General features: G+C 45.5%; 1 protein-coding gene across 2 annotated transcripts in view; it reads left to right on the top strand.

Annotated features, from left to right (window-relative positions):
• Positions 1-2,104: 2,104 nt before the first annotated feature.
• KIRREL3 (kirre like nephrin family adhesion molecule 3) overlaps positions 2,105-23,986 on the top strand; it is a 562,991-nt gene continuing 541,109 nt past the window's right edge. For both annotated transcript variants that reach the window (XM_081037044.1, XM_081037043.1), the window contains exon 1: positions 2,105-2,459. In XM_081037044.1, the coding sequence (XP_080893170.1) occupies positions 2,405-2,459 (55 nt within the window). In that variant the 5' untranslated portion in view covers positions 2,105-2,404. The remainder of the gene's footprint in view (positions 2,460-23,986) is intronic.

Genomic DNA, 23,986 nt, shown 5'->3' with positions numbered 1-23,986 from the left:
GGCTGAGGGTCACGTCAGTCTCCGGGAACAGCGGGAGAGTTAGACAAGGAACTTCCAACCTGGGACTCCCACCAACCCTCTCCTGTCCAGGAGTGAGTGTGTGGGGTGTGCACACGTTGTACCTGATTTCGCGTATTGCACAGTTCACTGGCCTCATGACTCTGGTTTTGTACTATTTCCTTCCTGGCCGAATTAAGTAAATCTGAGCCCCAGGCCACTTAGGAATTAGCAACCAAAATTAAACAACAGTTTAAAGGATAAATGTTAGTTAGAACATCAAATGTTGCTTTGTAAGGTGCACTGTACGTTCTAATATTAGTCTTCTGCACTACAAAGCTTGACCTTAGGAATTGAACCCAGATCTTAAATTTCTTCCCACCCCCGCCCCTAGATTTAATGGAAGGGACTACTAAAGCTACAGCACTGTAGATGCCATATTTTCACTCTTAATATATTATTTGGCGTACGTTGTTTAGAATTAGTCATCTTTTGCATGCGTTTCTGATTTGCCTCTTCTGTTTCATTGCATTGCCTGTTCCAACCAGTCAATGGACTAAGGCTGTGCAGACACTGTTTCTGAACCTTGCTTGCGAATTAATTGATTAGGTGCCTCTTTTGGATCCTCTAGTTTCTGTTGCTCTTGTCTCTTCCCCCCCACCCCCAGAGCTTGCCTACAAATTTCCATTTGATATGTTTAACTGCCTCTAAGGGATGCAGTTAAATAAACTATTACATTAAGAATAGAAAACTCAACACAGCTGACAGGTACTAATTTGTAGGCCTTTGATGTGAATCACCACATGTCAGCTCCTGCCAGCACACCCCATCCCAGGTGCCCCCACTTCTCTCTTTCTGGTTCCTAAATACCAAGGGATACATCCACATGGAAACGTGGAGTTGGAATGTGCCTTGCAATCAGCAAAGTCACCACAATATGTAACAGTGATGGAAGAAAAGACCTCTCCGAGGTCCAGTGACTGAAGAAAGTAATGGTTGATTGTGTAATTGAATGGAACAGACTGAGACAGCGTCTTTCATTTTCCTCTCTTTATTCATTACCTCCCCTTCTGTATAATGCTGCATATTTTATATATTGTTTTGTGACTATCCCTACAGTTTCTTATGTGTATACTCTACTTTTACATTAAATCATGAACTCCTGAAGGCCTGTTCTGTGCCTATGACTTTATTTCCCCCAATGCCCTGCTTATACCAGGTGTATCTAATGTCTTTAAAAGAAATAGACCTAACTAAATTCACTGTGATATCCTGGAAGAAATAGCATTTGATTTGAATGTGGGTTTCCTGACAGGTGAAAGACGATGGTTCTTAGGAGGCAGTTCCCTATGACCTTGGCCTCTCCTTCCATATAGGAATCACAGCACTTCTTAGAGAAAAGACAGAGGGGTGGAGCGCTTGAGAGAGGAGAGGCTGCAAATGCAAAGACAGGCTTCTCCCCTATCCTTGGTAGGAAATGCACAAACCATAATAATAATGATAATGATAAAGGGGCATGTGTCACAAATCTACTTGGTTTCCCTCTAGTTCCTTCATTTTGTTTTCTAGGAGTAGCACAAAGCACGCCACGGTCCCACCGTTCAGGTTTTATTACCTACCTACCCCTCCTAGGAAAGTCTCAAAAATGCAAAGCATGCTTCTTTCTTCCCCAACTCTGAGACTCCCGCTGCATACATTGGCCAGGTCCTTTCTGGGGAAAGATGAATCTTCCCTTACCTCTCCCGTTTCCCCTTTCAGCCCAGTTGCCGGTCCCTTGTGCAAGGGAGAGGCGTGCATGTTTCAATGTGTGCACATGCATATAGTCACCCTTAACTTCACAACCGTTAAACAACATTACATCGTGTGAACAAAAAAGTCACAGCTCCCCTCGCTGTGCAACATGCCTTTTGATCGTAAACGGTGACAAAAGCTAAATTCCCCCCTGTTTGGGGACCTAACGAAAGAACAGAGCCTCCCCTTCTCCGTTTTGCGTAGCTCTTTTCCAAGTGTTTCCTCTTTAATTATGACCCGTTTCCCCTCCTTCTCCCCTCCCCAGCTCCAGTGAAAGGAGCCCTTCTGTCACTGGTCCCTCGCTCGCTGGCTGGCTGGCGGTGGGAGGAGCCGGGAGGAAGCTGTGCGCCGGGGAGGCCGGGAGCGGAGATGGATCTGCTCCGAGAGGGGACGCTGCTGACGACCCCGGCTTCGCGACGCGGCTAGAAACAGGCCACTTGTGCCGCTGGCTGCGGAGACCCGAGGCGCAGGAGCCGGAGGCCACCGGGACCGCCGGACGGACGGCTGGTGGGCGACCCCGCGGGGACCGCGGCTCAGCCTGAGCCCCGAGAGCCGAGCAGGAGAAACTCGCGGAGAGCCCAAGTTGTCCCCCGGCTCGCCCTCGCCGCGCCGAGGAATGAAACCTTTCCAGCTCCACCTGCTCCTCGTCTGCTTCTTCCTGTTCAGTCAAGGTAGGACCCGGGCCGCTGGAGTTGCCCGGAAAGTGGCGGGGCTGCCAGGGCGCGGGAGGCGGAGGGCGGTAGGTGGGAGGCTCCGAAAACTCAGCGGATGGATGGATGCGCCTCTCTTGCCCGGTCGAGATGCTCTGGCATTGCTCCTTGGCCTTTGAAAATGCAACAAAATGGTACTGTGCATTTTCCTTTGGAAGGAAGGGGTCTGGGGTTGGGGGTGACTTTTTCTCCTCTCACTTGCGGTCAACACCCAGCTCAAACTCTCCAATGCAAATGAGTCCTTTATGGCTCTGGTATGTTAATGAGCAGGATCTGTGTGGCTTTGCCGCCCTGAACTTCTGGGCACCTCCTCTCATTCAGACCCGGCTGGAGAGGGAGCGAGCAGGGAAGGAAAGCTTTGTTTAGGTGGATTTTCAGCTCCGATAGGGTCTGACTTCCATGAGTGTGTTCAAAAGCGAGTGTGTGTGTGCGTCGCACAGTTGCAGAAGGGGCTGCAATTATGGAATATACCGTGGGGGTAATTTGCAGTGCTTGGGAAAAGCTTGTAAAGAGTTTCATTGAATTTAATCGAGTTCTCTGAATAAGACTGAATTCTGAGTCCTCCACAGCACTAGATTCAGGGTATAAAATGGAATTTCGCCCCTGGTACTGATTGTTTCCTTTCTGCAGCTTGGCAGGGGCAGAGGAGCTCTGAATGTTCAGAAAAGAACTTTGCCACCTCTGGGCTCCCTGCTACTGGGCTGAGTGGGGCTGGGAGTGGCTGACGGAGGGGAGGGGAATTTGGGAGAGGGATAGTGAATGCCTACTTAGCCCAAGGCCTCAAGAGTCACCTGTGGAATTGAGTTCCAAGGGGACAAGTAAATCGGCTCCTTCCCACTGTCTCGGTATGCCAATGCTGCCTCTGCCATCTGAGGCAGCATTTATGCCAGCCTGCACAGCTCTGAGAGGGACAGGACTCTCAGAAAAATCCCCAACAGACTGTGTCCATCTGTTGATTAAATGAAGGGTAAAAGTTTACGAGAAAGCAGAGTACTGCCATGGGTGGCTGGCTTTGCAAGCATACAGCATGGCTCCCGTTCTTCCTCTGTCAGGGAGAACCCAATGTAAGCTGAATCCCAGCTGCCTTCCTTACCTCTTCTGTTGGTACTGTGATCGCTGCACATTTCCCCTTATCAAACTTTGCTTACGATCACCCTCATTAAACCCGAGGGGTGTTTCCCCCCATACGAGCATGTTATACCCATGCCTGTATGTAGTTATAATGTACACACACACACACACACACACACACACTCACTCACTCACTCATGTATTCATGGGGCTGTATGCACCTAACCAGGGCTCCCTACAGCAGCAGGAAGATAAATTGCCTTCCCCAGAGTTTTCAGGCTGAATGAATAAGAACTATCTCAGAACACTGGTATAGAAACAGTTTGGTTATATTACCGTTTGCGAGATTACCCTCTTTCTTGGATGTGTGCGCACTTGTTTATGGGCAAACATCTCTCTCTCTCTCTCTCTCTCTCTCTCTCTCTCTCTCTCTCTCTCTCTCTCTCTCTCTCTCTCTCTCTCTCTCTCTCTCTCTCTCTCTCTCGTCAAGAAGTTGCCTGTGGACTCCCTGAAAGGAGGATGCCACGTTATCCCCCACAGAGTTCATGAGCCTAGTGAACGTCTCAGTCAGTGTTTTGTGTTCTTTTGCAGCACATCCATGCGATTCTTCTCTCGATTGGCATAAGCGGTCTCTAGGTATCTAAGTGCCTCTCTGGCTGTCTTAATCATCAGAGCACGCATCTTCTACTTTGCTTATTCCTTTCTTAGTACAGAGCTATTTCTTGACTACATCATTTGAATATTTAAATATTTTCCTACAGAGGTTAAATGCTCTGTTTCATCTACCCTTAGCCCTGAGGGCACTAGGAAGAAACCACAGCCTCCTGCGATTCATGATTCCTTCTTATTCCTGAGTGCCCTGAGCTTGGCCAGTGTTGCCACCCTCTCAAATGGTAGATGCATAGTTCACGGGACTCCAAATAGGTCTAAGAGAAAAATGAAACCAAAGTGGATGTAGCCAGTCAGAAAATACCCTAAATCCCTGGACCCTGTAGGTACCTTGAATAACACAGCCTCTGACTACAGGAAGTAGGGTTCAGGTGGATCAATGTTTTATGGACTTCATTGCCATTGAATGCATTTTGACTCGCTCTGTGGACATTTATTTTAACTTGGATGGTGTTTTGAGTATTGTAAATTCCCCAGAGGAATCTATTTTACTCTCTACACAGACATATATGCTTTGTGTATGTGCACATACAGTGCCCAGCCCCTACCTACCTGGTGCCACGTGTTTATCAAGTTATTGAATAGAGCATATCCACTTTCAACGGGTCATGAGAGGTCTGGCCCCCAGGCTCTAGATGGCTCTGGCTGTCACCCTCCTGGCTGAGGTTGCATACCCCAGGCCCCCAGAGCCACCTGTCTGACCCCAGCCTCCTGAGTGCTCTTCTTCCTAGGATGCTTTCCAAGGAAATGTGCAAAGACTCAGGGATGGCTCTCCACTCAGAGAAAGCGCATGTCCAGGGTTCTATTTAGGGCCGTCTCTGGCACTCTGATGATACATCCATCTGCTGCCCAACCTCTCTCACAGTGAGAACCTGCATGTCATCTTGGAGTTTCTGGAAACACAATTCTCAAGCTTCCTGCTCCCTCCTGGTTGTCTTAGTTCTCATACAGGGGGAGTGTTCCAAACAGTGCTCTGAAACGGATAGGAAAACTCTTCAAGTCCATTTCAATCATGAGTTCTCTCCCAATTTGTTGAATATTTTCTTCACTTTTATTTTTGTTCATAACCCTTTAGAGAATGAAATTAAGGTATGATTAATTTCAGTGCTATGCTGTGCCCCTATTCTCTTAAAGTTTGGGCTTTTCATGTAGATTAAGTATTTATTTATCTTTCCTAAGGTGGCAGCCGAAAGGCCAAATGGCATTCCTCCCTTTTTGTCCCTGCCAGCTTGCCTGGCCTGGCTCCCCAGGAGGAGATGAATTGCTGCCAGTATACTGCTTGTAGGTTTCCTCTTGCTGGGGATGCCTCCTCCCTCAGCTGTCAGGACTGCATGCTTTGTACGGAGAGGGATAATGTCACAGCACAATTTGCCTCCCGTAGAGAAGAGGCATGTTCTGCCCCGGGGTGAAAAGGAATCGATTCTCTTGTCATCCATAAACTTAGAACTTGCTCTATTTTTTCCCTTTACCATTTCAGTTTGCCCACAACTATTTCTTTCTGTGCCCTCCTTCATCTTCAAGACCCATTTCATCCAGCCTGGACACCCACATCCTAAGTGGCTTTGGAAGAATCGTGTTCTGGCAGGACTGATGCTGCCCACGGGGTCTGGAGTTCCGAGATAGTTTAGGGAATGTGCAGTGGCACAAGCTTAGTGCCTTTTACTTCAGATGCTCTAGGAAACGTGTTCTCTTCCCCGCTCTCTGGCCTTTTGCTTTAGTGTCCCCAGGGTGTCCTGTCCTGCCCAGTAACTTTGTCGGTCTAAAAGTTCTCATTCTGGTGAACCCAGATCTGTTGTTGGGTTTACCCGTGTGCCATGATGCTCCGAGCATGTTGGGGTGAAAAGGAGAACCTGCATTTACCTGTCAATGAGGTCCTTGAGTTGAAGATTTATCCGGGATGTCATCTACCGATTGGGAAGAATTTAAGCAACGTGCTCTCTTGACTTGCTGGCAGAAATCACCCAAAGGGGCTGTCAGATGTCCACTCTAGGGCCAGAGGTTCATGGTGAGGTGGATCTCCCTGGGAATAGAAGAGCATCAAGAAGACAGAAGGCTGAAATAGAATGTGAGAGTGGGTAGTTAGCCAAGGGGAGGGGAGCCTTAGGGATGACAGGAAGCCTGCAAAGGGAGGAGCAGTGTGAGAGGGTTATCTTGCAGAAACTCCCTTGGGGAGGGGGGCATCAGAAGATTTCAAGAGCACCTCAGAGGCAGCCAGAAGAACAAGAGGGGTCCTAGGGGGCTCAGGATGAGAAGACATTAGAAAAGGCAATGGGAGTGACCAGAAACTTTGGAAACATTGATCCTTGCCCAGAAATGTCATATAACAAAAGAAGAGGCAAGAAAGAAGTGTGATACGCCCCCCACTGGCACCCCAAGTGGTATGATGTGTTGACTAGAGGAGGAAGAATTGCTTCTTTTATGCCAGGAGGTCAATGCCTAGCTGCCAAGAGTGTGGAGCCACTTCTTTCGCAAATGTTCTGGGTGAGGGGAACTGGGATACATCTGTTGAGCATGGGGATGGTCACCGTGTCTGCTGCCCAGCAGGGAGTTCTCGCGTGCCAGCTAGACCAAGTGCAGAGGGAAGAGAAGCTCCCCAGGGGTAGAGGGGCGTGGAGTGGGGTCAACACCTTCATACTACACTTAGAGGACACTGCGGGTCCTCCCTCCTGGGTTACAAAGGAGGATCTCGCTGGGCACATGGCAGCATTGAGCTAGGCACAGGACCAAGGAGCGGCTCTGCCTGGTGCGCCTGTGTTGGTGGGAGCCAGGGCCAGCAGGAGACGGGGTGGAGCAGGAGATTAGGCCTGAAGATGCAATTTTTCTTTTTTGTTCAACCCAGTGGGGGTGATTTAGGAGGCATTATATTGCAGACCCAAAAAAAGCACTTGAATAATCCAGAGTGAATTCAAGAAATTTCAATAGCAAAATAGTAACAATACTAATGATACCTTTGATTTGCAGAGTGCTTTTCTTCTAAGGAGATAAAAAGATAAACTGTTTTGGAAACAAGAATGAGGAAAAGAAAATTGCCTGTGATGGAGGAGTAGGGAGGGGGGCCAAGAGCATTCATTTTTGGGTCTCAATGTAAATGGGGGTGGAAAGAGGGTTCCGTGGTCATAGCCATCATTTTTCAGCTACAGTCCTTATCCTTGTAAGATGTTACGATGACTTTAGGATGAAAAACCAGTGTAGGCATTTTAATCAGGGTCAACCTAGAAACACAGAGGCACTGAATTCCTTCTTCCTGTGCCTGGGAGCAGGAACACACTAATTCAGCAGTGCAGAGGGTCCCCAAGATCCTGAGAAAGTTGGAATCCGAGACTCTGACTTTAATGGTGGTTCTTGCAGCAGAGTGATTGGGGCCCAACCTTCCGTCAAGGCCAGTGGACAGCCCGGCATTCACTGAGCAGGACCCACTGGAGCCGCTGCTCTGGCGGTGTCTGTTCCCTCGTGTCGTAGCCCAACACTGTGATCCACCAAGGAGCATGGTGCAAAGCCAGCCGGTGTCCTGTGCCCAGATTGTAATGGCTTCACCCTGTATTCCAAACAGAGTGGGATTTTATCTCCAGTTAGGGGGCAATGCAGAGAGTCTACTACATTGAGACATTACTGCTCCATACATCATTGCATGTCATTTTCTTTTCCCCAGGGGAAAGCCAGAATCTACCCGGTTAGGTATGCACGTCAAATAAAAAAATAGATACCTTATAGGTCATTGGAATACTTCTCTCACATTTGTGAAAAGAATGTCATGTCCTGCTTTCTGCCAGAACTTTGGGATTAAGCATGGTAGGGCCTCAGACTTCCTTCCTCACGCTCTTGGAACCCACACAGTGTCTATAGAATAAGGATCTCTACCACCACATTTAACAGTAAGTTATATTAACTTTCTGCTTCTAACCCACTGAAGGAGCTGGGGATCAAACATTATGCATTTTTCCTTTGCCTCTTCTCCCAATGGTAAAAATGAGTATTCTGGCTGTATACTTTCTAGAAGTCAGTAAATGTCAATATTGGATAAGTGTTTCCTTTATATCACTGCAATTTAGCATAAGCTGCTTGGAAACAAATGTCTTCCATAAGCTTCCAGTGTTTCTGTGAGTACACAGTCACCACCACTATGAGGATTAAATAAATGTCAGCTTTCCCCGGGTACATTGGTAACAAGTTAAAGCCATGGAAATAGAGGCCAGCACGGGTGAATCCTGCTCCTTGCAGAGTTTTTCTGAGGCGTGGAGGGTAGGAGGTAGACCCTCACCCATCTCCTTCCTGGAAATAAACACAGGAAAGTAGCCACCCGCCCACATGCCGTTGGAAGGTTTTCCTGGCAGTCTGGAAGCCTTACCATGCCCACTCCAAGCCTCCTCCATCCGCGACTCCACACACACTCACATACACACACACACACACACACACACACACACACACACACACCACTTATTGCTGAAGTGTAGCGATATGCAGAACTTAAAGCAAATCACACATCAGCCATTTTCTTCACATAGGAGGTGAGAACTCATTCTAACCTTCCAGCTGGCCTTGGCGGCCTCATAGAAAAAGTGAAGTAGATTTACCTGAGCTGTTATACATATATATATAATTGAACACTGCAATGGCATATGTTTGTCAGTAACAAAAGGACATGTGCGTATCAGGCTGGATTATCTAAATGCCTACTTAGGGCCACACTTATACCTAACCCCTTCCTTTGTGATCGAATAGCATTTTGTGACACCAAAGCTCAGCCCTTGGCCACTCGGCCAGCACTCCTTGTGGGTCTACTATGTGGTAGGCACTGTGCCAGGGGCTTTTGATGAAAAGATGACTAAGACCATATTTTTGCCCCAGGGGAGCTGTAAGTCTGTTCAGGGAGCAGACACTTCAACTCGTGGATACCATGTGGTGGGTTCAGAGTTGTCAGAGTGTTCAGAGAGCAGCTGGAATGGTCATGGGTATCAGGAAAGGCTGCACAGAGGAGGTGACTTGATTTTGAAAGATATCTAAGAGTTCTTCTAATGAAGCACGAAGAGTGTTTCTGGCTGTACCTCAGAGTCTATGTGAAGATAAGAAGGCAGGACAGAATGTGACATGTTCAAAAGCAATGGGTCCTGTGGGTGGTTGGAATATTAGTGTGTTGAAAGGAGTAGGAAAGGAAGTTTGGGAAGGGAAGTGTCCGCTTGTGAATACCATGCTAAAAGTTCCGAGGATGGATTGTCAGAATTAAGTCTAGGCTTTAGAAACATTATTAATAGCTTATGGGTCTATCGTCCTCTCTATACCATGAGTTCCATGGACAAAAAAATAAATAAATAAACAAAAATAAAACAAAAAGAAGGATCAACATGTTACTTATGCTTCTTGGCAGTCCTGTGTTTCACCTGTAGACGTCAAAGGAAAAATATACCTGTTCTTTCCAGTTTCTTTTCCTTCATAACTCTTATGTAAAGGATGGGAAAGTGAGCAATAGAGTTCAGTATGAGGAACTGGCCTTGACTGCTGTCCTGCACCCCAGAGGGAAGACAGAGAAAGGTAGTAGGCAGATGTAGTAGGCAGTGAAGTAGGCACATCACTTAGGAGTGATGTGTTGGATTAAGAACGTGGAAGGGAACATGCAGCACACAGAAGCAGGCATGGCTGAGTCATACTGGACGGTTCGTCTGATGGCGTCACTAAGCAATGGGATTTGCCCATTTCTAGGGCCCCTGGATGGCTAGCTAGAGACAGAGACACTTAATATTGAAGATGAATGGTAAACCAGAAAGGGAGACAAGGACAAGGGTGAGCTAAGCAAGAGATGCGTAGGGACATTTTGCTGATGATTTCTTTCCTGTTCTCACGAGGCAGCTAAGCTACACTGGCTTTGGGGAAAACAAGGTTTCAAGCAAAGTGGTTCTACTCAGATATTAGACCCGTTTACAAGTCTCCAGTGCCAACTAACCTTTCATTCTACAGCAAACGATGTTGTCGTATCTACTCATGTGGGCCACTCTTTGGCCTGTTCTCATTTCCCCATCAAAAAATGGTGGGGACCAGTAGGACAAGCTCAGTAGTGAAGCAAAAACCTCCATCATTCTGCAAGAAATAAAACCATGACATTTCCAAGACTATCTAACCCTTGTGTCTCAAGCTGGCCCATTGAAAGTTCTCCCACTGCTGAAAAACTAAGAGTGGAATTAGGACCATCAAGAATGAAAGTGTCAATTCCTAAGAAATGTATTGGAAAGTAGACTAGATGACATCCAAATTCTCTCCAGTACTAAGATTTCCTAAATATTGTCTGTTAGCAATAAGCATTTTTTGGGGATAATGAATTCGTAGAAGGTAGAGGATGTGTTATAGATCTCTTTGTCAGCACGTTTTCTTGCAGATGCCGGGCATTTCTTCTTGTGTTTTGCTTGTTGTTGGTGGAAGGGGCAGCAATAATACGTTCTTTAGCATGATGATTGTTAATATTGTATAAAGCTTCACAAGTTACAGAGTGCCTCTCCAAGCACTACTTCATTTCATCACCATGATAGCAATGAGAGGTGGCTGTCATCACTCCTGTACCCTCAGAAAGGTTATGTCACTTGACCAAAGTCACTCCCAGTCCAGCTCACTGTTTTATGTGCTTTGAAACTCCTCACGATGCTGGTAGGTCAGCTGCTGCAAATCAGCAACACTGAAAAATGAATGAGCAGATCCTAAGCTGTGGCATAAGCTGAGTCATGGTCTTATAATTATGGGAATCCTCAGTGTCTAGGCATAGAAGGGAGTTTTAGGGTTCTGATGAAAATTGGGGAGCTGGCCTTTGAGTAGCATTATGGCTCTATCTCTTCTTGATTCCAATTCCTTTATGAATTGGTTCCTTCATCTTTCCGGCGTAAGCCTTATTTGGAGGGCACAAGGTTTCCAGGCTACTCCCGGCCTGGGGAAATGACAGGGCAGCCTTTTGGGCTGACTAGCAACAAGAAGACATTGCTTCAGCAGCTTCTTTTGTGACTGTTCTGGAAGGCAAAAAAAAAAAAAAGCAAAGGCAGGGATTTTACTTCTCTTAACTGGTTGATTAAAATACCCATTATTTTGTACCTCCTGGTGACTTGCACACTATTTGGCACACAGGAGGCTATGAATAAATATTGAAATGTTGGAATGAAACAAGAGGAATAAAGAAAAAAGGAGAAGACGGCAGTACTTCTGACATCACCATGTGCACATGCTGAGAGAGCTTCCACAGGAGAGCAGAGGAAAGAAGCCAACTAGTTAAAGTGTGGTCTTGCTCTGTAGGAAGTTGCTCCTCTCTGAGTAAGGCCTTGAATGACCATTGAGAAACCAGGGACACTGCCAAGAGAAACATCCTCTGGCGAGCCACCCACTCCTTGGTTTCAGCAAGAAACAGTGTCATCCTTCTGTTCTTTAATGCATGTCAGTTCCCATTTCTGTCAGTCACCTGCAGATGTCACAGGTGACTCAGCTCTGGTGCAGTGTGACAGTCCACCTGTCACCCTTGGCAATGCTGGGAGCTATGACAGCTTCAGAGTGACACTGGGTCCTGATTGGCTCATCATGCAGGTATTCAGGAGACAGAAACATAGAGCTCTCTCCTGGAGACCCATCCCAGGCACCGCACAAGAAGCAACTGCCACCCTCCCCTGTCTTACTGCCCTTTGACGAAGAAAAACTGCCAATGAATGTCCCAGTGGCTTTGTTCTCCATGTCCTAGGACGCGCACTTTTCCACACCTCACTTACGTATGCTGGGGTCTACCCCACATTCACAGGGAATCCCGTTTCATCAGGGAGCAGGACTCTGAAGTCTTTTGTTACATAGGCTGCTGCACCGGTGTGAGGGGCCACTGGGGAAGGAGGGCCTGGTTTGTTTGTTTCTTTCTTGGGACCACATCAGGCGGAATATTTCTGGTTGTGAAACCAGGTGAGCACTGCAATTCCTACATCTGCCTGATGGTGGCAGCAGCAGCGCTTGCAAAGCCCAGGAGTGAGCTGCTAGCCAGAGGCCCAGGAAGGGAGCTGGGCTCTTTAGTGGGTGCCTGGGCCCTTCTCTGCCCCAGACAGTGAGGCTGGGGCAGCTGAGCATGAGGCACAGGGCAAGGAAGTGAGGAAGAAGCCTTTCAGATGGCAGCAGCTCCCCCAACAGGCTCGGTTCTTTTCTCTTCTTTCTGATGTCTATGAGGCAAGAGTGTTAAGGGTACCAATGAAGAATGCCAAGAAGTAGGTGGGTATGATTAAAATGCTTCAGGGGCTGGGGAGACCTACAAAGAGAGTGAGTGAGAGAATCGTCAATTTCCCTGCAGCGAGGTGTTTCCCTTTGCTGATGTCTCTCCTGTGGGTGATGAATGGAATGTCCTCCCAGGAGGGTGGCTGCGGCCACAAGCCCCTCTCCTTCCCAGTGACCCACTTCTAGGCCTGAGCCCACTGCCTCTCCCCAGCTGTTTGTCCCTTTAATGATCCAGAGCCAATATTTCTGCTGCAGCTCCGCTCTCATACTTGAAAAACAAAACAAATAATGCTAAAATTACTCCTCATTATTCCTGATCTCTTGGGCAGGCTGAAGAATGTTTTTACCTGTGGACAGAAACAAGTACCATGAAAAAAATTGGCCATGAATCGTGGCTATGTGTTTGAAAGTGAGTCTTTCCAGGCAAAGTATCCAGGTCCTGAGGCAGGCACTGGTACCTGGTGCCCTGTGGTCTGCAGAAGGGAAGATGGAGGAGTCCTCTCAGCCCCAAGAACCCCTTCCATTTCCCTTTATCCCCTAGGAGGTGGAAGCTCACCCTTTGTCACCTTTGAGAATTACAAGCGAGATGGATCGAAGAGCCCAGGCTTGATCCCTGTACAGCATAAGCAAAGATAGTGGGACATGGAATGAAGGAAGGCTGAGGCCACCACTGGAGCAGTCCCCGCGTTGTCTTCTCTGTGTGGTCTGAGTGGCTGGTAGAACTGGCCATTTATTTGGCCTGAAGTCATCAGACATTCTTTGACTATTACGTTTTGGTTGCCAGAGCAGTTTAGATAAGGTTTGCTCAAACCCGAGCAGCCTCCCGTACCTAACTCACCATCACAGTCTCTGCTGCTGTCTCAGGAGCAAGGTGAGCTGCCACCTGCCAATCCATCCATCCTTACGCTGTCTTCCTGGTGGGGCTGGAGGTATAGTGGAGCCAGGGGAGAAGGTAGGATCGTCTGTCCTTTTTATTAATAGTTCTACTGGTAAATGGGAGGGGACATCTGGAGCAGCTCATGTCAGAGAATAAAGCTCTTTGCATAAGGTTTGAAAACCTTATTTGAAACTGCAGATGTGAAGCTACACAAATCAGAGAGGAAAAATATCAAAGTGCAGAATTTAAGAATTTGTTAAAAATAATACAGCTAGACCTCTTCCTCATGCGAAGAGATGGTATATCAATGTGGTCTGTGCCCTTGGCCCTGCTGCCTTCCTGGCCCCTTGATTTGGTCGCCTGCTCTCCTTCTTTCACAAACATGACTTCCTTAATGCTTGGCGATCCCTCAATCGAAAGCTGCCCAGGGAGGAGGGAAATGTGAGAATAGAAAAGAATCAAACCCTAACCTGTATTGGTCTCATTGTATTTCTTTCTCCACTCCTGCACCTTGTGGTTGCGGAATTGGAGCCAGCCGTGGGGAGTCGTGATTGGGGCCTCTAGCCAAATCCTTTGCTGAGCTTTACATGTAGTCCCCTACTTAATCCTCATAGTGACCTGATAAAGCAGGATTGTCATACCCATTTGCAGATGAGAACTACTGAGGCTTAGATTCCGTATCTTGTCCAAAAGTCACACCACTGGTAACTGATAGAATCGCCACTCAACCACTCGTATGCAGACCCCATCCCTTCAGGAGGAATTTAGTCACAAGGGTGCCTTGGTAGCTGTGTGACTATTAAGAAGCCACAGAAACCTCTGGCCTGGCCTGTGGTCCTCCTTCTTCATAACTTGTAGGGCTTGGAAAGAAGAGCGGATAGAAATGAGAAGAAAAAAAAAATTGAACACAAAAGCATGAATAAGAATCTGAGAAGATTTACTACATGGCTAGGGGCTGCTCTTTTTCTCCACAACTCAGCTCAATTTGCCCTTAACATTCCGAAAGCCAAATGCTGATTTCCTAACAAGAATCCATTACCACCTAACTTTCCTTCAGTGGATTAAAAAAAAAAAAAAAGTTAAACCCCGTTCTGCTGGAGGAGAGGTTAGCCCGGTGTTAGCTGTGCGCTGTAAGAACAGAGCTACTCTACATGAAAAGGCATTTCAGGACATCAAAACCTTCCTTTTTGTCAAGTCTAGAATAGTAAAAATGTCAGGAGACCACATGGTTCTGAAATGATTAATAATGGTCGTTAGGGAGAAATAAAAAGACTCTTGGAATATAGGAGAGTCTGAATGCCGTTCAGCCTCCGATGCGCCTCATGTTGGCTCCAGCTGGTACATCTTAGCTTGTGTCAGAAATCATTTCTGAAGATGGCACGTACCTACCGAGGCCGTGCTTAAATCATAATATTGCTTTAAGATGGACACTTATGATAAACTAGCAAAACATAAAAGTTCTCTGAAGTTTTCAAAGCTCCTTTAGATGGAATCAGAGGAATACAGAGGAGAACTGCAAAGTAGATAGATCTCTGTGTGGAAGACATAAAATTCCTTCTTTTTATTCCACAGCCTGAGCCCTTGAGTGGAACACACGATCACATCAGCAGTGCATTGTCAGCCGTTGCCAGGGCTCCAAATCCTCACGAATGCCTGTTTCTCTGGGCCTTAGCTTTGCTTTGGGTTTTCTCTTCATCAGACCAGGGCAGCGGTCTTCATGACAGAATCCATACTTTACAGGTGAAGCAACTGGTTGCTGAGCTGGTCAGAATCAAGACATACCATCCAGAAAAACAGGACTTTCTTCCCCTGTTCTCTTGCTAATAATAAGAGGAAATCTACATTTGCCTTTCGTTATCAACAGATATTTATTTTCTAAAATCCATATCACTGCACTTGCACTCTTGCCAAGGAGAAAAGTATATATAGACTGCTGTATGTTTTTAAGTTCGACTGTCTTCATCTTCTTCTGTTGTCTTCCTCAAACATTTACATGGTCCGGGCTGGGATAGTTATATCTTTCTTGAGAGCTGTTAACAACCATATGAACTGAAAAAAGGTATTTCCTAATGTAAATATGAATATCCTTTATACAAGCCATTTTGCTCCTTTAATTGAATAGCATTCGTAGTATTTGAATGTGCAGCAGGCAGCAGTGCATAAGGCCTAGAGGTCACAAGTTCCCTCTCAGTAAATATCAAGGTGTTTTAAAATAACTCCTTAGTAGAGATTTGTCCAAAGAAAGATGACAAGTTTCTGGGGACGCATTTTCTGGCACCGGACTCTCCTGCATCCACTCTACACCCTCCCACACCCCATCGTGGCTTCACCTCCATGTGAATACACCTGATCCTCGAACAATGTGAGGTTAGGGGTGCCAACACTTTGCTCAGTCGAAAACCCATTTAACTTTTGACTCCCACGAAACTTAGTTGTCCCTCAGTATCCACACAGAGGACTGTTCCAGGAACCCTCACAGATACCGAAATCCATGGATGCTGAAGTTCCTTGTAGAAAATAATGAAGAACAATGCGTAGAGTCGGCTCTCCACATCCACAGACGCCCAACAACAGATCAAAAACAGTACAGATCTTTACTGAAAAAAAAAATCCACATATAAGTGGACTTGCAGATTTTTAACCCGTGTTGTGCAAGGGTCAACTGAACCACTTATATTAACTAGGGCTAGACAAGGGGCTGAGAGCAGTTTTTAACCGGAGGAGTTAAGGTGCACATGGGAGCTGCCACTAAGAGTTTTCATGTCACATTGTCCTAGAGGGACTCACTCCGTGTGAATGAACTCAGAAATCACCATGGGTGAAAGCATAGGAAACCGCACACGTGATAAGGCCAAGGACATGCAGTTTGGAACATGGTAGCTTTGCCAGTGTGTCACTGACATCACTGCCTTCCTCACATCTGAGAAGAACTCTGAGAATCGTTCTTTGCCAGGTGACTCTTCAGCCCTGTCCCACCCCAGGAGAGCCCAGGAAAGCCATGTGGTCATCTGTACTGTCAGGAAAGACAGCTAAGAGCAGCCATAGATTTTCTTCTACTGGCTCTTTAGAATATTTATTTTAAAGTCAACGCTGTACACCAGAGATGCTCGTGTCCATAAAGAATGGATTTTTCTGCTTTTCACAATGAAGAGATTCACAATGTACATAGTAATGCATCCCGAGAATTCTTGTTCTAGTTTTAAAAAATCTTCAAGGTCAATACAATCACAGACATTGATATTCACTTCATTGTGAACTGGAATCTGCTAGCTGCTTACTATCATTTTTCAATTCATAAAAAAGATTTTCTCATCACTAGGCCTCTGGGCCTCTTTCTTCACCCCAAACCACCAATGAGAAACCAGCTGCTGGAGCTGATGAAAACGGAGAGAAGGGGAGGAGAGGGGCAGGGAGGGGAACGGAGAGCTGGAGCCAGCGCCAGATTTAAAGCCACCCTCAACCCATAGTGGCTGCTGTGTACGCATTGTGCATGCTCCCAGATGTCTCAATGACAACATTGGTGACAGCAGAAAGGAAGGGGGAGAGAGGCACAGGTGTCTGTGGCTGTCAGGCTAACAGGGAGAAACAGGACAGAAAGGTTGAACAAGCTGAGATGAGTATGAGAGACAGAAATTTCAGTCTCTCAGAGATTATACTAAGACTAGAGGGTTTAGAACAACAGCTTTAACTCTCCCCAACCCAGACAGGGAACATGAAGGCACACTCATTACACACCAGGTTTTGAAGTTTCCATTCATCAGTGAAATTCTTGAGTAGTTTAGCCATGCGGATATCCAGATGTGCCAGATTTGGGCACAGAGGTCTGTCATTAGATGGTACTATGGTCCTTGGATGGTACCCTAACACCTACAGGACAAAGATCCTCAGGCTGGAGGTCTGGCCTCTCCTCCCCCACCCCACTCACACACACCCTTCACTCCTGCCAAACCGAGCTGCTGATGTCTCTGTGTGTCCTCTGCTCCCTCAAGTCTCCCAGCTCTCTCACCTAACTTCCTTATCCCCTGAAGGACTTCCCCTCCCCACCGTGTTGTTCCAGCTGACTTCCACCATAAGGACTAGCTCTCTTTACCTCCTGGAGGAAGTTTCTTCCACCTCCCTTTTCACCAGCAAATTTAAATGCCCTTCCCCACTCCTTCCACAGCCCTCTGTGAAAACCCCTTGTAGTGCTTGTCACAATATATTGAAGTGGCTTTTCCCTACCTGCCTTCCCTTCTAGATCTGTGATGTTCTTTGTGCAGCTCCTCTGTTGGACATGGGTACATAGTCAACCCATGACCAGTGTTTCTTTTACCGAAAAAGAGTATAACGTGTCCGTGATTCAGTGATCCTACCATCTGTGCCTGGCATTTCTCTTGCCAGTCCATGAAAATGCTTGATCAGAGAATATGCTAGACTAATCATTATTATTGCCTTCAGCAACTAGAGTGTCTGTGAGCACCAAGTATTCCTTGGGGGAAAGATGATAGTAATTTAATCCCTCCTTGCATTTATGTAGTACTTGGTGGTTTCCAGAACCCTCTCCCATTTATTACAATCAACTCTCATCCTCACTTTGAAAAATTAGGAAAATGACACCAAGTTATGTTAAGTGGCCTCTCTAAGGTCACACAGGTAGTAAGTATGCAAGTTAGGATGAAAACGCAGGAGTTCCAAATTCAAGTGCAGTGGTTCTTCCCCTCCCCCTCCTCCACATCTCCTGCCTGGGTTCCTGCCCCCAAGGAGCGTCTATTTAGATGTTGTTTGGCTGGCAGAGCAGGCCTAGGGGTGTTTCCTGTGTCATCATGCAGAGCATGCAGAGCATGATAGGGTAAGTGCATCCTTTAGATGCGAATAGCCACTCGTGAGCTTGGGCAAGGCTTCTAGTAATGTAGTGATGACTGGTTCCAGGGGCACAAGGGTCTGCGTGCAGAGGCTGGGAAAAACTGCTCTTGACTGGGGCTGTCTCTCTTGTAAATAGGGCATAATAAAGAGAACATTGTAGCTCCATTATAGTAAGGATTTACCGGTGCCTGGCAGGGCCTGGAAACTCCTCCTAGAGCCACCCTTCATTGTACATGTTGGCCACTACCCTCCCCACAGTGTATTTGCCGTGAAGTGTCAGTCTGTCAGCCTGTCAGCCAGAAAGGACTTATTGAGGGTCCAGAGCACGCACCACAACTTGTCACCCTCCAAGTTTGTGACATGGGCCCTAAACTGGAGGCCAGGGGACATTTACTCTGTCCAGTTCCTGTGGCATGGTTCTGGGTATGGCCCTCATGTGCAAAAGGGCCTCAGGCTTCCTTCCTCTCCTTCCTGCCTCAAAGCTGTTCTGTACCGAGGAGTGCTTTGAATCATGAGGAAGACGCTATGCACAGGTGAGGTAGCTGCAGCTGTCCAGTTCAGTGTTTCCAGATGTGTCAAGCAGGTGCCTGGTGCCCAATGTTCAGAGTAGATGTGCTCAGTTTCCTTCTGCAAGAAAAGGTGAAGCCACGCAGCCTTTCTCAGCAGTTCATCAGGAGAATCAAACTCAAATGCCTTAACAGGCATCCAGCGTATTAATGAATTAAATTATTTCCTATGCATCTAAAATGGTGCTAGTTATGTGCTATCCTTGGGAGAAGGGCACAAATAAATTACTCGTATTATTTTCTGGGTTCCCTGGTTCAGGTGAGAAACCTCAATTGAGAAAGGCTATGTGGCTCTCTATTAGTTTCCTATGGCTTCCGTACAAATTACTACAAATTTTAGTGGCTTACAATAACATATACCATATTTTGCCATGTATAATGTGCACCCAAGTTTTTGGCCCAAACTTTCAGGGGAAAAAAATCTTTTGTTTTAATTTTTTTATTCAAATTTGTATTTGTTTACATTTAGGTACTTGGTTTTTGTATTATACAGGAATTTTAGCATTTATTTTTTAACATATTATGGTATAAGAAATTTTATGTAACAAATAATTACAAAACACAATAACAGATACAAGGTACAAAAAATTTTATGTACCAGTAGAAATTTACACTATTTACGCATCATAGATGGCTAAGAACTCTTTGTCTGCAAGTTTGTTGTAAGTTCAACAAAACTGATTATCGTATTCCAGGATATTATTTTGTATACCATATCATTATTGATGTCTAGAGATACACTTTTAACTCATAAACATAAATAAAAGAATTAAAAACATTTATGTAGATACGGAATTAGTACTACCCATGTATAATGCACATCCTTATTTTTCCCTCATAAATTTGGGCAAAACAAGTGTGCATTATACATGGCAAAATATGGTGTGTATTATAGGACAGTTCTGGAGGTAAGAAGTCTAAAATGAGTGTCACTGGGCTGAAGTCAAGATGTGAGCATGGCTGCTTCTTTTTGGAGGCTCTACTGGACAGTCTGTTTCCTTGCCTCTTTTGGCTTCCAGTAGCAGGCCACCTGTTTTCCTTGGTTTGTGACTCCTTCCTGACATCACTCTGACCCCTGGCTTCTGCCATTACATCTACCACTACTGAACCTGATCCCTTTGCCTCTCCCTTATAAGGATTCTTGTGATGACATCAGGTCCACCCAGATAATCCACGATAATCTCCCATCTCAGAATTTTTTAACTTTATCACGTCTTCAAAGTCCTTTTTGTCTCTTAAGAATGTCTCAAGAATCAGGACATGGACGTCTTCGCGGCTCATTATTCCACTTGCCACAGGGGCCAGAGACAAAAGGCGGCTGGCAGCCCCTCTTTTCCTTAGTGGAAAATGCAGGCATTCCTATCCACCTCTCTGTGTGAGCAATTTCTGCCTTAGTCTCCCTATCTATAAATGATAGAGAATGATCTTCCTCTCGTTTATATTTACAAAGTACTTTGGGATTGTAAGCAAGAGGTGCTGAGTATGAAATGGTTGTTATAATATTACACTATAACTTGGTATCAATTATGCTTACATTAATCAATGGAGCTACTTACTATGTGCAACTACTATTGGGTCCCATAGGGAAGAAATTAGGGGGAACATCTACTGGCGTCTGTAGTTAAACCTTGCTAAATGATTCTTAATAGCGATTTACTTTGGCTTTATTAGCATGGAGTATGGGAATTCTCCTTTAAAACACCATATAGCTCGGTCTCCTCCTGTCTCTGGCGTAATTGAAATAAAACAGAGATAAACAGCAACAACAGTGTAAAACAAAGGACAGATGGGCACTGTGCTTTTCTACATACGATTGGCTGTCAGGTAAGAGATTTACTGCCTGTACTGATTTTCTCTCTTTGCCTCTGTTCCTGGTTGAGTTTCTGACCTTTGAGGACCTGGCTAGGAAGGAGGCACAGGGGTATAAACAGCATGTGGAAGGAAACGTGGGTTGCAGACTCAAGGCTGAGTGTGTGTGTCTTGCCGTGTGCCAAAGCAGAAGAGAGTGTATATGACGATAGCATGAGACCCCACTTCGGACCATTTAGACCTTGAGAGTCTGTTGATACACTTCAAAGGCTTTATGAAGCCTCCGTCAGGTTAGAGAAGGTTTAAGAAATTTGGAAGCTTAGCCTCTCTCTGCCTACCCTACTGCCCAATGCATCAAGACTCCATAGAAGGCTTGGGGCTATTAGGTACACAGTGAGGGCCAGAATGGCTGACCCTGTTCCAGACCAGCTCTCCGGCCTCTAGAAGTGGCAAAGTGTGAGGCCCCCAGACAGGCCTCTGAGTCTGCCCCATCCTACACTCTCCCCCAAAATCCACCGCAACTCTGCCTGGGAAGCCTGGTGAGAGACAGAATCAGTGGACAACGATAGCATCTTTAAGTAGGTTTATAAAATGTTCAACGCTGGAAGGGCTCGTGTCCAGGAAAAGTTCTGTTGCTGCTAAACAGTCCCAGGGGGGCATCACAACTAGCTCTGGGCCTTGGGGCTCTGGGGAATTAAAGGAGAGAGACAAGCCCTGAGAGTGATTATAATCCCATTATGCAGAGCTCCCCCTATTCATTTCTTCATATGGATGAATTTGTATATATTTGCATTTTGTTCTATTTGATAATATGCATAGAATTCAAATTGAAATGACTTGAATAGATTTGAATATTAATGAGGTGTTTAAAGGCTGCCATCCCTGCCAGAGTTTCCCAGCCAGGGAGTATGTGGTGTAGAAGCTCAGAAATCTCCTCAGGTACCAGCACCACCAGGCACTACCACCAGAGACCCTGGGCCAGGAGGAGGGACGTCCTATGGGATGGAGGTAGAGATGTCCCCCACAGCCCCAGGACACCAAGGCTGGAGCCCACTCCATGGAGGGGGTACATTGAAAACAACCCCCAAAACATGTATAGCTTGAGGTCTCCTCAGACATCCAGACACATAATTTCAACAATGTCATAAAGGGCAAGATGTTTTCGCATATTGAGAAAAGGCTAATTGGCTTTCCCTCATAGAATTGCATAGCAAGGGGCAGAATCACGTTTCAACCAGACAGGTACACGTGTGTGTAGCTCTTCTGCAGTGATCAAGGAAGGTGCTAGACTACCTTCTTTCTGGAATCCTTTAGCTATAACGTATATACCCCTCCTTGTTATTTTCCTATAGGATAATGGCAATTAGTCAATGTGCTCTCAGTGGGCCTAAAGGCCATCAGTCCTTCTCCAGGCTCCAGTTGGAAATTACTGGATACTGGTCACTGGAGCACATCAGCATTAACATTTGTAACCTGCGTAGGCTCTGGGCTAAACTCTAAGAATAAATAAGATAGATTGGCTTGTAAACATAAGAAAGCCCCCACTGAGGTTCAACTGGCCATCTTTCCTCTCTTTGTCTAGAGACCTGAGTAACAGCTTGTCCTAAGAGGTGGGCCTATGGTACCAGGCTCCAAATATAGAAAACTCAGCATCAAAATTTGTAGGCCTGTCACATAAGGATAGCACTTTGTAGCAGTTTATATTGGGTTAATGGTAGTTCATTGTATATAGCTCTAAATATACCATTATTCCTTGCTAAACTACTAGGGATTAACATTTCTAAGTGATCCCCAAATTATTTTATTTTGTCCTAACTGAATCTTGGTTAGTTCTAAGTTTATACTCCTAGTACCCATTCTGGTGGCTAATTATGCAAACAAGTACTAATGAAAATATATTTGTGTATAATTTACGTTCCTACTCCACATGGCTCTTGTGTAAACCCATTGTTGCCTCTAATTCAACAATCTGAAAACTAAATCATTTTATTCCCTATTGTGGTCCTAATCGCAGTAAGGGATACCCCCACATTCCCAATATTTGTTCTGAAAACTGAGTCAGCACCAGCCTCTTGCTCATCTCCGGTATCCAGTCATCTCATCATGACATTTTATCTGCCCTGTCTCCCTATTTTGTCTTCAATTTTCTCCCAAATTATCAGAGCATCCTATCAAGTTCCTTCCTTTTTTCCAAAGTTATCTTTTACCATTTTCATTTTTCAGTACTAGTATTCGTCCTAGGCTACAAGTCAGATTTACTCTTCCCACCTCAGCCAAGTTCACTGGCTACCCTTTGCCTATAAAACAGAGCCCAAGCACCTGCGGCTGGTCTAAGGTCTACACGGTCCCTCCATATTTAAAGTACTCTGCAATCTGGCATCAACTATCTTTCCATCATCATCTTCTTTCCATTCCTCTTTTTTCTGCAAGCTTCAGCCCCCCGCCCCCAATTTTTTTGTGTGTGTGTGGTTGTTCTCTGGATATACTATGCCTTTGTGTCTTTGCTTATGTCATTCTATTAGCCTAAAATATTATTTCCTCATCATTTATTGACATACTTTCTACATTTTAAGGCTCGGCTCAAACATCACCTCTTTCATGAAGTTACCTGTTTCCAGCTAAGAGTTCCTTCTTTCTTTGTCTTTGACATGATGTATATATTCTATTTTATCATGTGTTCATTCCTGTCCAGCTTGTTGTTTGTATGCTATCTTACCAACTCCATTGTAAGTCCCACACTGAGAGAAACTCGAATGTTCTAACATCTTTTATATCCTCTGAGCCTCTATGACACTGCTCAACAAATGTTCAATGAGTAAGTGAAATGAGTGCGTAGAAAGACAATAGAGTTTAGAGCTTGTCCAGTTTTCTGCAGCATCCTTTTCTGCACTTGCCCCCTCTAGCACCTAGCTGTCTTGAGAAAACACCAACATTTATTAAGTACCTGCTACATAAGCCAGGTGCTTCCTCATGATTTCAATTAATCCTCTCTAAAAACACGATGATGAAAAGACACTTATGTCCATTTTGCAGACGAGGAAACTGAGTCTCAATGAGGTTAAGAAACATGCCCCAGACCCTATCTCCAGTGAATCATAGACCACCGTAAAATTTAGGCCTTTTGACTCCAGTCTGGTGTTCCTTCCAGTTCCTCAAAGCTGCTTCTCGAATCAGCCAGACTCTCAGCTTCCCCAGACTGTCAGGCTTCATTGCTCGGGGAGAATGAGTTTCCTTCAAATCAATCTTGGATGCAGTTATTATTTTATAGGGATGTTGTAAGTTGATAAGGTAGTTGTTATATGTTAATAGCTATTGTAATGTTGTTCTTAAAGCCTATTACTTGTGCTAGTTTGTATTTTAATGTGTGCAAAGGTGATTACAACTTTAATATGAATGTTAAACAGATTAGCTGATTTATACATAAAATAAATAAATAAATG

The sequence above is a fragment of the Rhinolophus hipposideros genome (assembly GCF_964194185.1).
Source record: "Rhinolophus hipposideros genome assembly, chromosome: 24".
Taxonomy (NCBI): Eukaryota; Metazoa; Chordata; class Mammalia; order Chiroptera; family Rhinolophidae; genus Rhinolophus; species Rhinolophus hipposideros.
Note: the sequence above shows the minus strand (reverse complement) of the source record. Positions and strands in the feature narration are given on the sequence as shown.